Genomic DNA, 14,082 nt, shown 5'->3' with positions numbered 1-14,082 from the left:
GCAAAGTCTTACCGCCTTTGAGTAATTAGACTTGGTTGCAGATCTCCTTTGTGGAGCGCCCTCACTCACGCTCACGCATTCTCAATTGATGTGGACAGCTGACAGGAACTTTCAGGCCGACCTGAGAACGAGCCAATAATACCCCAAATGATTCCTCTTCCTTTCGTTAAAGGTCATTAACAGCCGGATTCGAGCTAAGCACTTTGTCTTCCTGACACTGCAACTTTGTGCTGGCTCTCCAAAAATACCATTTCGAAATTTTCTTTACTAAGTAAATTCAAAATGAGATAAAAATGCATTAAATTTTTATACCAGCTATTCGACGAAATGTATAAAGTTTGTACCAATATTTTTCTCTGCTTAAGTCAACCCATGCATAAGCACTATCAACCCGTCCTCACTATGTTCAAAGGCGATTTATCAGTGCGCTCTTAAGTGTTAGCTGGCAGCTAAAAATCGACTCCAGCATCTCCCCTATAAATCAGCCCTTAAAATTCTAGGATATTGCTTTATTGACCCAGCTTCAATGACTCTTTAGGCAGTCGAAAAAGGGACTATTATACTTGAGCTTCAAGCTATTTTATATTGTAGTTTGTTGGTATGAAAGAACCAATTAATCATTTTTTACTTTGTTTTGTGTTTTAATTGCACTTGTCATTTGTAGGGTCAAAAATAAACATTAATCAAAAAATATTTCTCAGCAACTAACATGAACTGAAAGGCAACAAGACAGGGATGGGTAGAGGAAATAAAAACAAAGATATATGATGGAATATTCTAGAAATGATATTGCCCCATTGAAGTTCAAACAGCCTGAAAAAAATTTAAAATGTGCTTTTATTTTTATATAATATCTACTTATGAAAATTGTAGTAAAATGCCTATGTAGATTTCCAATAAATAAACATACAGTATTTATTTATGCCTGATGATAACTGAGAATTTTCATAGTTTCTTCTTAACAGGTTTCTGAAATTCTAAGATGTTAGATGTAAATGTTATAATTTTAATAGTAGTTAGTCCTGAATTAAAAAAATTGTTGTGGTTTTTAAGAAATAAATTCCTTTGGAAAAATGTCTCTCCTTTATTACGTTAACATCCTCAACTCAAGGACCCATATTAAAAAATCTTAAATTGTTAGGAAAAATGTAAATTTTACAGGACTCATCCAAATTAACCTTAAACATATTTTTGAATTAACATGAGCTAACCCAAACTAATTTTTTTTCTCCCGAGCTGAAATCTCTGAAGACACCCAGCTTGGTCTTCTGGCAACCGGGTAGTGAGGGAATTAGTCCAGGCACCGACCAACTGAACTCCTTCCCTCTTCCCCAATATCGCTATAAGACGTTACTTTAGAAATCTTAATTAACCTGAATCAAGCCGAATTTTTCTTACTGAGTTTATCTGGATTTTTAGATAAAGGTATTTTTGGTGTTATGTAGAGAAACAGAATTTCATTATATTTGCTTGTACTAAGGCATGTAAATATACAACAGGCTGGTTCAGCCATATTTAAAAAATGTATAGATATAGGATTATGGCTTCACGCAAACACAATAATTAATGGTTTCTATAAAGTTGTACATCCATAAACTGGCAGGCATAAAATTGCCAGTGACGGTCGGTGCGGTCGAGTAGCCTACTAAGTATTGCAGGCCGTTATACTGTTTGCCATAGTTATGGCTACGCATTTATTTTACAAAACACATAAGGATAACAGATTGACTTAAGTTGTTTCAAAAACTATCAGTCTCATAAAAAAAAATTGAATATATTCTTGTTAATTCAGGTTAGGAAGCCAGGAAGTCAGAAAACGATTTGGCTACGTCGTTTATGGCATATTGAAAACGACCGTTTTTTTTTTCCGTTAATCGATGTTGCAACTATCCCCATGTCCGAGATAGAAATAGTAAGAAGATCTAAATATTATTATTTGTTTTATTTTAAGCAAGGAATATTTGGTAAATACACAGTTGAACACAAGGTTTGTTCAGAGAAGTGAAAAATTACGCATATATCGATTTTTTTCGAATACACCCCGAATCAGTCGAAATTTTCCAAATTACAAAAAAACTCCCAAATTAACCCCCACTTAACTGGCTTCATATCGCGTCTTGTCCACTATTTTGAAGATCCCATTCATTTCCATCGAATTTGAAAAACCTTGTATAGCCTTAAATTTTCTATCTTCATTATATTTTCCCTGAACAGATATCAGTTACTACAAAGAAAAAGACAAATTTACTACAATTATCTAGTGTATGTCTTCAATAACAATAAACATAAAATTAATAAAGGGCACAACTTTCTTTAAACGGGAGTACTGATGATTTCAGAATATTTCTTAATCTTGCTGCCAACTGACATGTCCACATATCTGTCACCAATAGACACAACCATCCCACCGATAATGCTGGGATCTACTTTAGTACTAAGCAGAATGGACTGGCCTGATTTCAAGAAAGATTTTAAGACCCCTTGGAGCTTAGTTTTTTGTTCAGCATCCAGTTCTCTGGCAGTAATTACTTCACAGGATACCTAAAGAAAAAAATGATAGAAAATATAATTTCCTATATATTTTGATAAACTAAAGCCCAAATGTTCCATTTTGAATCAAGTTATGCTTTGCTAAGCCTAACCTTTACAAAATGATTTTTTTGACATGCAACACACTTACCTCTCCTCTATGGGCAGCCATGATGGTTTTGAAGGCATTAATGACTCCATCCAGATTCTTCAAACGTCCATTCTCAGCTAATAGCTGTAGTAAGTTACTGGATTCTGGTTTTAAAGAAACCTTAGATGACACTGCTTTAATAGCATGAGATTTTGAAGATCTAAAACATTTTACTTCAATGTTATCAAAAAACTAAATCCCATTGAACTAACAATATCAATTTTATTTGTATGCATTAAATTATAGATTTAAAATGAAAATTTTCTTAACTGAAGTTTTCCATTTTCGAAAATTTCTCAAAAACTTTATTGTTCAATAAAGAAATTCTTCCAGCATTAATGTTACACTTATCACTACAGCCACCTTATTGATGTTTAACTATCACATTTCTCAGTTTTTTTATTAGAGGACAGTACCACTTAAGAAAAGCACAAATTTCCAAACATAAAATATTAGATGTATCATTTATTTTTTTATACCTTTGTAAAAAAAGAACTTAAAGAATTTTCTTAATTAAACTTTCCAGTGTTTCATATGTTTCCAAGAAATATTCCATAAATATTTTACCTGAAATTTTAAAACATTACATTGAAAACTACTTACCTTTTAATCGTAGGGTTCAATATGAAGTCCTTAAATTTGGGATCGCTCTTCAGAGATTGCTGCAACTTAAGCAAATCTTTCTCCACAGCTTCCAACGTTTTTTGCTTGCTGGCAGCTGAATATAAAGCAGTGGCATATCTACCTTCGATTCCAAAGATTTGTACTGGCGGCTTCACCAGCTGACTGACGGCATTGCTGGTACTGAATTTCCTTATCTAGATATACGATTGTTTTTTTGCTATAAGGCGAATATTTTTCTAACTGGAAGTTATGTAACTTGTGCTCTAATGTTCAAGAGTTTTTGAAAACATTTATTTTTGATGAATAGTGGCGATACTTACGGCCATTGTGAGTTTTTGGGAAGCCATGGTTTACAGATATTAAAACCTAGAAAATAATAGAGAAATAGTTGTTAGTTAATGCATAAAACCTTTGAGAAAAATTCCTACCTACCGTCGATTTCTCAAAACCTCGAATGGAAAATGTCAGAAAGTGAATGTCAAAATTTGTCAAATGAGAAGATAAATGTCACGTCAAATTTATAAGGGGCTTTCTAAAAGTACTAACGTGTCATAATTCGCTTTGAATGAGAGTGTGAAAATAAAAAGTGCTACCCTTACCTCTGGGTTGTTACTTTACAAGATGTTTCGCGCCATTGCATTCAAAATTACTTCATTTTCCAAACTTCAAGGTGTTGAAGTTTGGAAAAACAAAAATTTTCCCATTCTAACAATTTTTGATATTACTTAGAATTATGATTTTTAATAACAACATTAAAACATGTCTTTTAAATACATTAAATTTCAGGAGCATGCTCACGAGGCTGTAAAACGTTTCTGATTCAAATTGCGTTGAATCTACTTACAATCAACATATGCTCGATACATGTCCTACAATACCTATGAATACGTCATACGAGTCAAACTTTTCTTTAATCAGCTCGTGAACATGTATGCTGTCATAATTGGTATTTAGGGAATTCATTTTTACTGAATGCACGATTAAATTGTATTAGATGAAGTTCTGTGGAGTAGCTACTTCTTCGCTAGTGCCCGTCTTACAAAATTAACACCAATTCAATCATTGTTAATTAAAATGTTAAAAACAAAAATATAGATGATGAGCTAACTTAATTTGTTCAATTATCTGTTTTATTTTGGGACTATTTACTTTTTTTTTACTCTAACATATTTTTTAATTTATTGTTAATTTTCGTTTTTTCTAGGTTTTGAAAGTGGTTATAGATTTGTTTCGTCTGAACTCTTAGTAAATGGTAAATGTTGTTCTCGGTTACTTTTAACCCAGAGCAGTGTGTAGTTGCACTGCTCCAATAACTCCGATGTAGTTATCAAACATTTGTCTTCTTTCTGAAATGATTGACAGGTTATAGTGTCAGTGTCAACACTGTCATCATCAATTAAAAATAACATTAAAAAACGGGAAATTTTTGTTTATTGAACTTTATTCTTTAAAAAACTAAGATTTTAGAAGGTTTAGCACTTAATAGGTCCATTTTATACACGTACAAATTGCAGAATTGTAATCAAGTAATGTTACATATCCGAAAACGTCCTGTTTAATCGTATACCGCAAGTAAAAGCGCTAATCTTAAAAATGTTAAAAGTAAAGCCCCACAGAGAATTTCATTTTAATTTAATCATGAAATTGTTTCGTTATTTTAGGAAAGAGGTCAATTGAAATTCGAGGACAAATGGGTTCAAATGGGGCCCATAGTTTTAAAGTTGCTAAAGCAGGAGCCAGTATCTCAAGCTGAGTGGCATGACCTTTTCTATGATGTGCATTTGGTTTGTCTGTGGGATGAAAAAGGCCCTGCAAAATTAAGGGATCACCTACACGAAGATATTGTGCAATTCATCAAACAAGCTCAAAACCGAGTATTAGCCCAAAGACAAGAAGAGGCACTGTTGAAAGCTTATATTGCAGAATGGAGGAAGTTCTTTACCCAGTGTAATTATTTGCCAACTCCATTTAGGTATGATTTATTAGGCAGGAGTTTTTGATGATTTGATTTGTCATCTAATCACATAGGCAGCTGGAATGTAGTCTACAAGGGAAAACAACTTCATCCAGCTCTAGTATGCAGTGTAACAATAATAAAAAAGGACTTACTGATGAAAGTATGGTTCGCAAACTAATGCTTGATAGTTGGAATGATAGTATATTTAGTGATATTAAACATAGGCTGCAAGAAAGTGCCATGAAGCTTGTTCATGCTGAGAGAAATGGGGAGGCATTTGATTCTCAGTTAGTTATAGGTATTTACCCAAAGAGTAACTTTAAAAAACTGTTTTATTTAATTTACATCCTTGTTGATAGGTGTAAGAGAATCCTATGTAAATCTATGTTCAAACAATGAAGATAGATTAGAGATTTATAGGGAGAATTTTGAAGCTGCATATATACAAAGTACAGAAATGTTTTATAAAATTCAGGCCCCAGAACAGTTGACAGCAAATGGTGTTCTATCTTACATGAGGTATGCTGATTTCAAGTTAAAAGAAGAGGAAGCAAGAGCAAAGAGATATTTAGAAGGCATGTCCAGTTAAATATTGTTTTTGTTAATTTATGATTAATGCATTTTTGTAGCTGGAAGTGTTAGTGCTGTTATTAAATGTTGTGTCAAGGTTTTGGTAGAAAATCCATTAACAGTTCTTCTTGCTGAATGTGCACCACTGATTAAAGCTGGTGAAACTGACAGACTTCAGTTGATGTTCAGGTAAGTAAATCATTCATTGATTTGATTTTAGCATCTTCAAGTTTTTTTAAGACTTTTAGAAAGAGTATTAGAAGGTGTTCATCCAATGCTTAGAGAGCTTGAAAATCATATAACACAAGCAGGTTTGGTTGATATGGTAGCAGCTGCTGAGGTCATAACTCAGGATTCTGAAAAATATGTTGAGAGGCTCTTGGAACTTTTTAGGTGAGTTGAAGATTGAGTTATTGAGTAGTTTTACTTTCTTTTTCTAGGAAATTTAGTAAATTGGTTCATGATGCCTTCTCAGATGATCCTCGGTTTTTAACAGCTAGAGACAAAGCTTTTAAGGCTGTGGTTAATGATACAACAGCATTTAGGTAAAATTATAAACATATATGTATAACTGAACAATCCACCTCAAATGTATTGAACATATTTATACATATTTCAAATACAATCATTTTTTTACTCAATTATCTTCCATTAAAGGTTAGAATTAAGTTCCGGAAGGAATCTCGGTGGGAAAATGGTTACTCCTGAAAGTAAATGTCCAGAATTATTAGCCAATTACTGTGATATGCTTCTTAGGCGGACGCCATTATCTAAAAGACTTACCACCGATGAAATAGAATCAAGGTAGACGATTTAAATTAACATTTTTTTTCACATACAACCAATAATTACAGGTTGAAAGATGTTCTTCTAGTCCTTAAATATGTATCAAATAAAGATGTTTTTATGAGATATCACAAAGCCCACTTAACCAGACGACTTATATTAGATGCTAGCGCTGATAGTGAAAAAGAGGAAGATATGGTGAGCTTCATGAAAATGGCTGAATTTAGTGCGCTTAAGGTGGAATCATTTCAGGTGGAGTGGTTACGAGAAGTAGGAATGCCAGCCGATTATGTAAATAAATTAGCTAGGATGTTTCAAGACATTAAAGTCAGCGAAGACTTGAACGCGCAGTTCCGGACTTCAAACGAAAGACACGATGCCATAAACATTAAAATCTTAAACGCAGGTTTGAGTTCGTTAGAAGAGTTATAGCATTGTTTTAATTAATTTTAATTATTATTTTAAGGTGCATGGGCGAGGGGATCTGAAAGAGTTACCGTTAGTTTGCCCGTCGAATTAGAGGATTATATACCAGAAGTAGAGGAGTTTTATAAAAAGAAGCATTCTGGTAGGAAATTACAATGGTAGGTAGTCTTGTGGCTCGATTTTGAGTGTTGGAAATTTATATTTTTTGGGTTGTTATAGGTATCATCACATGAGCAATGGCACAATCACGTTTGCGACCACTGGCGGAAAATTCGATTTGGATGTTACCACGTTTCAAATGGCAGTTTTATTCGCTTGGAACCAAAGGCAAAATGATAAAATCACCTATGAAAATCTTAGGTGAATAAACTGCTCACAAAAATAATTGAAATAACATATTTTCTCAGTATTTTTCATTGGCATCTCTAGACATGTTTGGGCTCATCTTTGTACAATACAGAAAAGTCTAGGAGATCTTAACAAGTTCTCATTTTTTCTTTATAATTACCCTTCATCTGATATAGTGTGTTTCATATAAATGGGCCACACACAAACGGACTTTCAGAATATCTCTATTATTATGAAAATCAGGAAAACATCCAAAACATAGGTTCTTAAAAATTACGAAACAATATGCCGTTTCAACTATTCTTTATGAATTAATTTTGATGCCATTTTATTTTAAATAGTTTTATTAATTTGATTTATTTGTAATTTTTTTAGGTTAGCAACAGAGCTTCCAGATGGAGAACTGAGAAGAACATTGTGGTCTCTAGTCGCCTTTCCGAAACTGAAAAAGCAGCTGATCCTATTCCATCCCAGCGTCAGCGCTCCCAAAGATTTTGACGAGCACACAGTGTTCTGGGTAAATCAGGACTTTGCTTTAATTAAAAACGGAAAAAGTCAGAAGCGAGGAAAGGTAAATCTGGTAGGCAGGTTGCAGCTGAGCACTGAAAGATCACAGATCGAAGATAATCAATCCATTGTGCAATTGCGCATTCTCAGAACTCAGGAAGCTATTATAAAGATATTGAAAATGAGGAAGAAGATTTGCAACACCGCATTGCAGACCGAGCTAGTGGACATTTTGAAGAACATGTTTTTGCCTTCGAAGAAAATGATCAAAGAACAGTTAGAGTGGCTAATTGAGCACAAATACATGAGACGCGATGATGATGATATTAATACATTTATTTACATGGCGTAGAATTGTTAAAAAAGTCGGATTAAGAGTAAAACAATTGTTACTTAAAGAACTCGAAATTTTATTTATTTTTATGTCGTTCTCATTCCAATCGAAGACCCGATAGTTACAAAAATCAACCGTGTTTGAACTAAACATAACCTCCGAAGCTCGATTTTCTCACGAAAATCCTAGGAAAAGCTCTGATTTTTCAGGAATAACTTGCATTTCTTGGACGAAATGGTGAATGGAATTTATTCACTGAAACCACGTAATCCGAGAATATAGTCAAGTAACAGGAAAAACCGAAATTGCGAAATTTAGAAGGGGTCAAACTGGAACCAGGAACGACGAAATTCGAAGATTGAGCAACTAGAAGCTCCCCAAAATCCAGGAAAGGGAGGCAGGACCTCAAAAGCTGGAGTGGGCCAGAAAAACCGATCAGAGGACCCAGGCTTTCCTGAGCACGATGAGGCAAACTGGAAAAACGTCTCGAAGGAAGAATGCACTCGGCAAGTCAAGTGGGAAGTAGGGATTGCAGGGAGTGGGTGAATTGATCCGATTGGCGATGATAAAAAAAAAATAATAATAATAATAATAATTTCTGGCGCTGGTTGATGGAAGAATTTGCAAAAAATAAGCAGGGGAAAGTCAAATGAAACCGCTTTCTTTTCATTCCTCTTTCCGCGAATCGAATTTCGTAATGAACTACCGCGTCGGGATACGAAACAAAGACACCGAAACCTTCGCCGGCATCGACGTTATATCTCTCGGGACGGTTTCGGGTCGGCGCAGGATACGTGAAGTCCGAGGTTTTTTAGTGGGTAGGCGCAGTAGGCGAATCCCACACTATCCAGCCGCCGCGACAACAGGCTGGATATCTTTTGAAGATTTTTCCTCGAAAAAAAAAAAAAACCTCCGAAGCAACGATCGATTTTAATAATATTGATACCTTTATGTAATTGCTTAACCACTTATAGTAAGTGTTTTGGAGATCAGAAAATGTAAATCCAACAATCTTAAAAATATGGCTTTTGAGATAAACACGTGTTATTTTACGTCATGCTTTTCTTCTAAAAGATACTTGTATTCTGTATACAGGTAGGTATCTATAATATAGTGTATCTTACGAATATAAAATATCCATGTGAACAAATGCATGCCCCCTGCCATGGTTCGTTCAAAACGAGAGTATTGAATAGAACCGTAATCAACCCGCTGATATACTGAAAACGTTTTTTAAACGAGTTCTGAGGGCAATAAGCACTAGAATTTAGCCATGTCTAGGGTACTTCAAAAATAATGACCTCGTGTATATTAAACAGTTAAAAAGTTTAGTTTATATTCGATAATGCGCGCGCAACAAACACTCGATTCAAAATGACACAGCTTCAACTGTGTGAAATGCCTTCACACTTGTGGAATATCGATCGTTTAGAGGACAACCGACCAATCAGCGGTGACGAAGCTAACGATGACGCGTTTGGATCGTTTGTATGGATATTTTATATTCGTAAGACATTCTGTACTTAAGTGCGATGGCAATTTTACATAACATTCTGCTTCGTAGTTTAAAGAAAAAGTCAGTAATTTAATAAATTTATTAGCACGTTAATAATTATGTAAATTCATATCTTACTCATCGCATGTTTCAACCAAACAGTAAGACTTAACGGTACGTTGATACCACTTAGCTGAGTCTTTCCAGGTCCTTGTGCGGTTTGGACTCTCAAAATCAACTTCAATGATACCGAATCTCCGACTAAAATAAAAAGAAAATTGCCATGTATTTTTTTGCTTTCCATCTATTCAATTGGCTTACGTGTATCCACAAGCCCATTCAAAGTTGTCCAGTAAACTCCAGACGGTGTAACCACTGACTTGAACACCGTCTTCCAAAATTGCGTCTAAAGCGTTACTCAAATGGGCCTTTAACATTTAAAAAAACACAATGCTTTTATAGCTACATATAACATTTAGGCAAATGCGAATTACTTGTAAATAAACAATTCTACTCTCGTCATGTAATTCGTCATTAGTGGACAAACCGTTTTCGGTGATGTAAATTTCTCTAGGGTTGTAGTTATTCCACACATAGTTCAATAAACCTCTTAGTGCTTTAAAGAAAATTAATATAAGTCATATTTTCGGCCACTATGGTAATTAAATACCGTATGGGTAAAGAACAAGCCAATTGCCAATAGAAGGTGTCCACTCATCCCTGACACTAGTTTGAGTAGCTTTATCCGAGTAGTAACTAGGAGTGCCAATTTCTGGTTCAGGTACGGCGTTAACGGCGAGTCCATTGTACCTAGTATCAAATAATTTCTTGCGTAAGTAAATACCCCCGTGGTATATAATATTTCTTACATATTAAGACCAAAGTAATCGTGAGTTCCCTTAACAAAATTTATTTCTTCCTCGGACCACGGAGGCAATCTGGTGGCATTCAAACCTTCCAACTCACTTCTATTAGCGATTCTGTCAATCATTACTTGAGGCCAATCTCCGATGTAGACTGGATGAGCATACCAACCCAACTATATAACATAATGATAAAGTTGTTTTATATTTGTACACGATTCATACATTGAATTGGTACTCGCGTTCAGTAGCTTCGATATCATCGTCGCTGTTAGGATTCAAGGGTTCGTTGAAGGTTGCATCGATGACCAAACTGATTTTAGCTAAAAAGTTCTTTACATTAAGTAACTTAAAGAATAATATCATTAGAAATTCACCGTCAAACTCTGGGAATTCATCGTGCAAAATGTGGTAGGCAGTAGCATGGGCTAAAATTTGCACTCTAGCGCACTGGTAAATTCCATCGCCGATCAGTTTCAGTGCGGGGGCATGATATCCGAGGCCATATCCCAAAGTACAGGTGGTTTTGGGTTCGTTGACAGTAGCCCAGAGTTTCACGTAAGGTCCCAGATTCTCGAAAACAACTCTGGCGTATTCACCAAAACGTTCGGCCGTGGAGTCGTTGAGCCACCCTCCTTGTTCGCTGAGGGCTTGAGGTAAGTCCCAATGATAGAGGGTGATCAAGGGTTCAATATCAGCCTCCAATAGAGCCTAAATATAAAACTTGACCTAAGTAATTGTCGAAGAATTGATTTCAAAATACTTGCTTTCACAAATTCAACATAGTAGTCTACTCCAGCTTGATTAAGACTATCAACATATCCAGTAGGGAGAATTCTGTCCCAGGAGATGGAGAATCTGTCGATATCAATTTGATATGAGTATTACCAAAAATTGTTTAGCGTAATCTTACCTGTATAGTTTAACTCCCAGATCCTTCAAAATGTCGATGTCTTCCCTCCATTTGTTGTATGAATCACATGCGATATCTCCATTACTGTGGTCATCAATTCTGTCTTATTAGAAAAAAGAAAGCTCAGGTTCGAAGGATAATATAGTGAGCAAAAACAGAAATTATTTATGCGCCAAAATAGTAGCTAAGTAGATAGATGTGTAGATGATTATCATAAGGTATCCGAACTAATCCAAACATATTCTATATGCTTTATGCAATGTGTTTTTGACTGTGTCCAAGATAGACATATAATAGAGGTATTTCGTTGGATGACAATAGATACGAATTTAGTTAAACGAGCACAAAAGCGAGTAACTAAAATATTAGCAAAATAACAACCAAAAACATTCGATACCATTTTTAGCTATTTTTAAATTTAATAATTAATTTTTTCTGATGTTAATATTAAAGATTGATGTTTAATCTAATGAAACTTTATCACAACTTGAAATTCTCTGAAAAATTAAATCATTAAAATTTTTTTTCAGGCGTTTCATCTTACGTTACAATCGTCGTTGATTAAATTTTCTTAAATACGATCCTGAATAAGGTCTCATTATGGTAAATATGCCATGACTGACAGTATTTTCATAGGTATACCACCGTTCAAGTATGTTATTACTGGCAGTTTTGTTCCCAGAACCTTCAACTCAACAATGTACCAATCAAGATTAGTTTGGAGTACCTAATATGTGTTGGTGCTATTACACAAACATAAAATGCAATTTTTTTTTCGATATACTGAGTGTAAGATATCATTATGGCGATATTTCAGCGGGCGATAGTTCTGCAAAGCTATTAAAAAATGCTAATAGATGTATAGTCAAAAACGCACAATTTTCAATGTCAACCCAAATTCGTTTAAAAAAAGGTATGTTTTTAAAATTTGGACTTCGTTTTCAAGGAATTTGAAAAGAAACGTTTGGTCGTAAATTTTCATAACAATTTTGCATGAAAACGTTTAATGTATATTTCAAAAATGTACACCACTAGTGGTAAAGTACCGAAAATCCTATCTTACGTATAGAGTAGGTTTGATAAAGAGTGCGAATGTCGGTCCAAAGATTGTCCTCTTCTTAAACGGGCTAAAGTTTTTTATTATTCTACACCCGCTAATTCCTTTACCCTATGACACCTATAGGATTTTATATTATGGGGTTAGTAACAATCCCTTAACGTGTGTCGATAGGGCATAAATCTGATCCACGTACGTTGCTACTTATAACTACCAAATATGTTGCCAAATGTGAGTAGGTACTTATACGTATTGTATGTATAGTACCAAAATATGGATTATTTTTTAAGATCTCAGATAAGAGCGAAAAAAAGACAATAGAGATTTTGAAATAAAGGACCATGATTGTGTATCAATGCTAATGAGGGAGGCTAAAAGTCATTTAAAAACCCTGACAGTAAGCATCAAATCGTAAATGTAGTAATTTACGGTCAGTATCAAATATCTAACATTGGTAATGAGTAACAAATGAATTCATCCTACAGATACCTCTAATATTTCCAAGCCTACCCAATTTTTTTTATTATCCACATCCATCAAGAAACTTTTAAGTTTGCTTAAAATGAATACTTGTTTCTTTCGATCCACTGCGGGGATTTATGTAAACTAAAAATAGCTTTAGGTCTATGGTCTCTAGATACCTGGATCAGTGTGGACGAAATGATCCCATATGCTCTCTCCTTTGCCATCTTGTTCCCAACCACCCTCAATTTGGTAAGCAGCAGTGGCAGCTCCCCAGCGAAAAGTTGACGGGAACTTCTTGGTTGAGATGTTGAACTCTTGCGCTGATAATTGCGGCAGGGCAACTCCTGCAGCCCTAAAACCACATGTTTAAATCAAAAATTGTGAGGATAACTGAAAGTTTGAATAATAATATGAAAGGTGAAAAATGTACTTACACTGCGAGAAGACAGGGAAAAACCAGTACGGTTGCGTAGTTCATGATGGATAGATAGAAATCACCAGCTGTAGTGACGATATCACTTGATCATTCACTTATATATATTATACCGTTATCAAGATAAATAAGTTTGATGGCAGAAAATCTAATAAGTGGACACTTCACTAAGCTATATAGTAATATATGGTCCAATTGTTGTACAGTGATATTCTTATTAACATAGCTTGTTCATATTGGCACCACTTAAGCAATTCATTACTATACGATGTCTATCGACCTTTTTTCACATTATATTCACCATTGAGCGATGCATTGGTGCAATATAAACATCGACATTGAAAATCTTCAATTCTTTCAAAGGGAAATCAAGCAATAAAACATTGCTTGAGCGGTGTCAATATGTGCGAGGATTTAGGACCGTCTGTACCAGTAAGGCTTAAGCTATGGGTTCTTGTCATACTATATATTCACAGCATGATCTTACTAGAAAACCTTGAATTCTCCTCTAATGAATCTATTGGTGTGAAGTTCACTTAATTTGTGCCAGCGTAATTGTTCTTACTGGGGGACCTGACTGAACTCAAGTTTAAGTTGAGCGTAACTTAGAGAAAATCTGACTGC

At 34.7% G+C, this 14,082-nt stretch overlaps 4 protein-coding genes across 8 annotated transcripts in view; 2 read left to right on the top strand and 2 right to left on the bottom strand.

Moving 5' to 3' along the window:
- The window catches only part of LOC136412107 (uncharacterized), a 38,031-nt gene extending 36,803 nt beyond the window's left edge, over positions 1–1,228 (top strand). Inside the window, exon 5 of one of the 4 annotated variants that reach the window (XM_066395006.1) lies at positions 30–1,228. The gene's annotated coding sequence lies outside the window, so the exon portion shown is untranslated. The remainder of the gene's footprint in view (positions 1–29) is intronic. The other 3 variants (XM_066395007.1, XM_066395005.1, XM_066395008.1) reach the window with 3 other exon arrangements.
- A 1,015-nt stretch (positions 1,229–2,243) lies between these two features.
- Positions 2,244–3,760, bottom strand: ATPsynO (ATP synthase subunit O, mitochondrial). The gene is made up of 5 exons (XM_066395004.1): positions 3,737–3,760; positions 3,625–3,670; positions 3,284–3,498; positions 2,681–2,840; positions 2,244–2,541 (listed from the first exon to the last, which is right to left on the bottom strand). The coding sequence occupies exons 2-5, from the start codon at positions 3,649–3,651 to the stop codon at positions 2,314–2,316; spliced, it is 630 nt and encodes a 209-aa protein (XP_066251101.1). The 5' UTR covers positions 3,652–3,670; positions 3,737–3,760; the 3' UTR covers positions 2,244–2,313.
- Positions 3,761–4,685: 925 nt separating this feature from the next.
- Positions 4,686–8,299, top strand: Cul5 (cullin 5). Its single transcript, XM_066394987.1, has 13 exons — positions 4,686–4,906; positions 4,966–5,276; positions 5,333–5,559; positions 5,621–5,836; positions 5,891–6,020; positions 6,072–6,224; positions 6,272–6,376; positions 6,489–6,635; positions 6,686–6,815; positions 6,870–7,023; positions 7,084–7,201; positions 7,263–7,403; positions 7,767–8,299. The coding sequence occupies exons 1-13, from the start codon at positions 4,898–4,900 to the stop codon at positions 8,248–8,250; spliced, it is 2,325 nt and encodes a 774-aa protein (XP_066251084.1). The 5' UTR covers positions 4,686–4,897; the 3' UTR covers positions 8,251–8,299.
- A 1,510-nt stretch (positions 8,300–9,809) lies between these two features.
- On the bottom strand, positions 9,810–13,572 carry LOC136412096 (myrosinase 1-like). Of its 2 annotated transcripts, XM_066394992.1 has the most exons (11): positions 13,460–13,572; positions 13,202–13,377; positions 11,504–11,606; positions 11,358–11,448; positions 10,968–11,301; positions 10,816–10,913; positions 10,597–10,766; positions 10,398–10,537; positions 10,222–10,343; positions 10,049–10,155; positions 9,810–9,988 (listed from the first exon to the last, which is right to left on the bottom strand). In XM_066394992.1, the coding sequence occupies exons 1-11, from the start codon at positions 13,501–13,503 to the stop codon at positions 9,862–9,864; spliced, it is 1,512 nt and encodes a 503-aa protein (XP_066251089.1). In that variant the 5' UTR covers positions 13,504–13,572; the 3' UTR covers positions 9,810–9,861. The 2 variants fall into 2 exon arrangements, with proteins under 2 accessions (XP_066251089.1, XP_066251088.1); XM_066394991.1 differs by having other exon boundaries at positions 10,816–11,301.
- Between the last annotated feature and the right edge of the window lie 510 nt (positions 13,573–14,082).

Source organism: Euwallacea similis, chromosome 11 (assembly GCF_039881205.1).
Source record: "Euwallacea similis isolate ESF13 chromosome 11, ESF131.1, whole genome shotgun sequence".
NCBI lineage: Eukaryota > Metazoa > Arthropoda > Insecta > Coleoptera > Curculionidae > Euwallacea > Euwallacea similis.
The sequence above is the reverse complement of the archived record's forward strand: the minus strand, read 5'-3'. Positions and strand labels throughout refer to the sequence as shown.

Coding starts and splice junctions, on each gene's coding strand:
- ATPsynO (XM_066395004.1), bottom strand. CDS start 3,651: ATGGCTTCCCAAAAACTCACAATGGCC. Junction 3,499..3,624: donor CCCAAAAACTCACAATGGCC/GTAAGTATCGCC, acceptor TCGTATATCTAG/ATAAGGAAATTCAGTACCAG. Junction 2,542..2,680: donor TGGCTGCCCATAGAGGAGAG/GTAAGTGTGTTG, acceptor TTTTTTCTTTAG/GTATCCTGTGAAGTAATTAC.
- Cul5 (XM_066394987.1), top strand. Junction 7,024..7,083: donor CATTAAAATCTTAAACGCAG/GTTTGAGTTCGT, acceptor TATTATTTTAAG/GTGCATGGGCGAGGGGATCT. Junction 7,202..7,262: donor TCTGGTAGGAAATTACAATG/GTAGGTAGTCTT, acceptor GGGTTGTTATAG/GTATCATCACATGAGCAATG.
- LOC136412096 (XM_066394991.1), bottom strand. CDS start 13,503: ATGAACTACGCAACCGTACTGGTTTTTCCCTGTCTTCTCGCAGT. Junction 11,302..11,357: donor ACTATGTTGAATTTGTGAAA/GCAAGTATTTTG, acceptor TTTTATATTTAG/GCTCTATTGGAGGCTGATAT. Junction 10,538..10,596: donor GATTACTTTGGTCTTAATAT/GTAAGAAATATT, acceptor ATTTGATACTAG/GTACAATGGACTCGCCGTTA.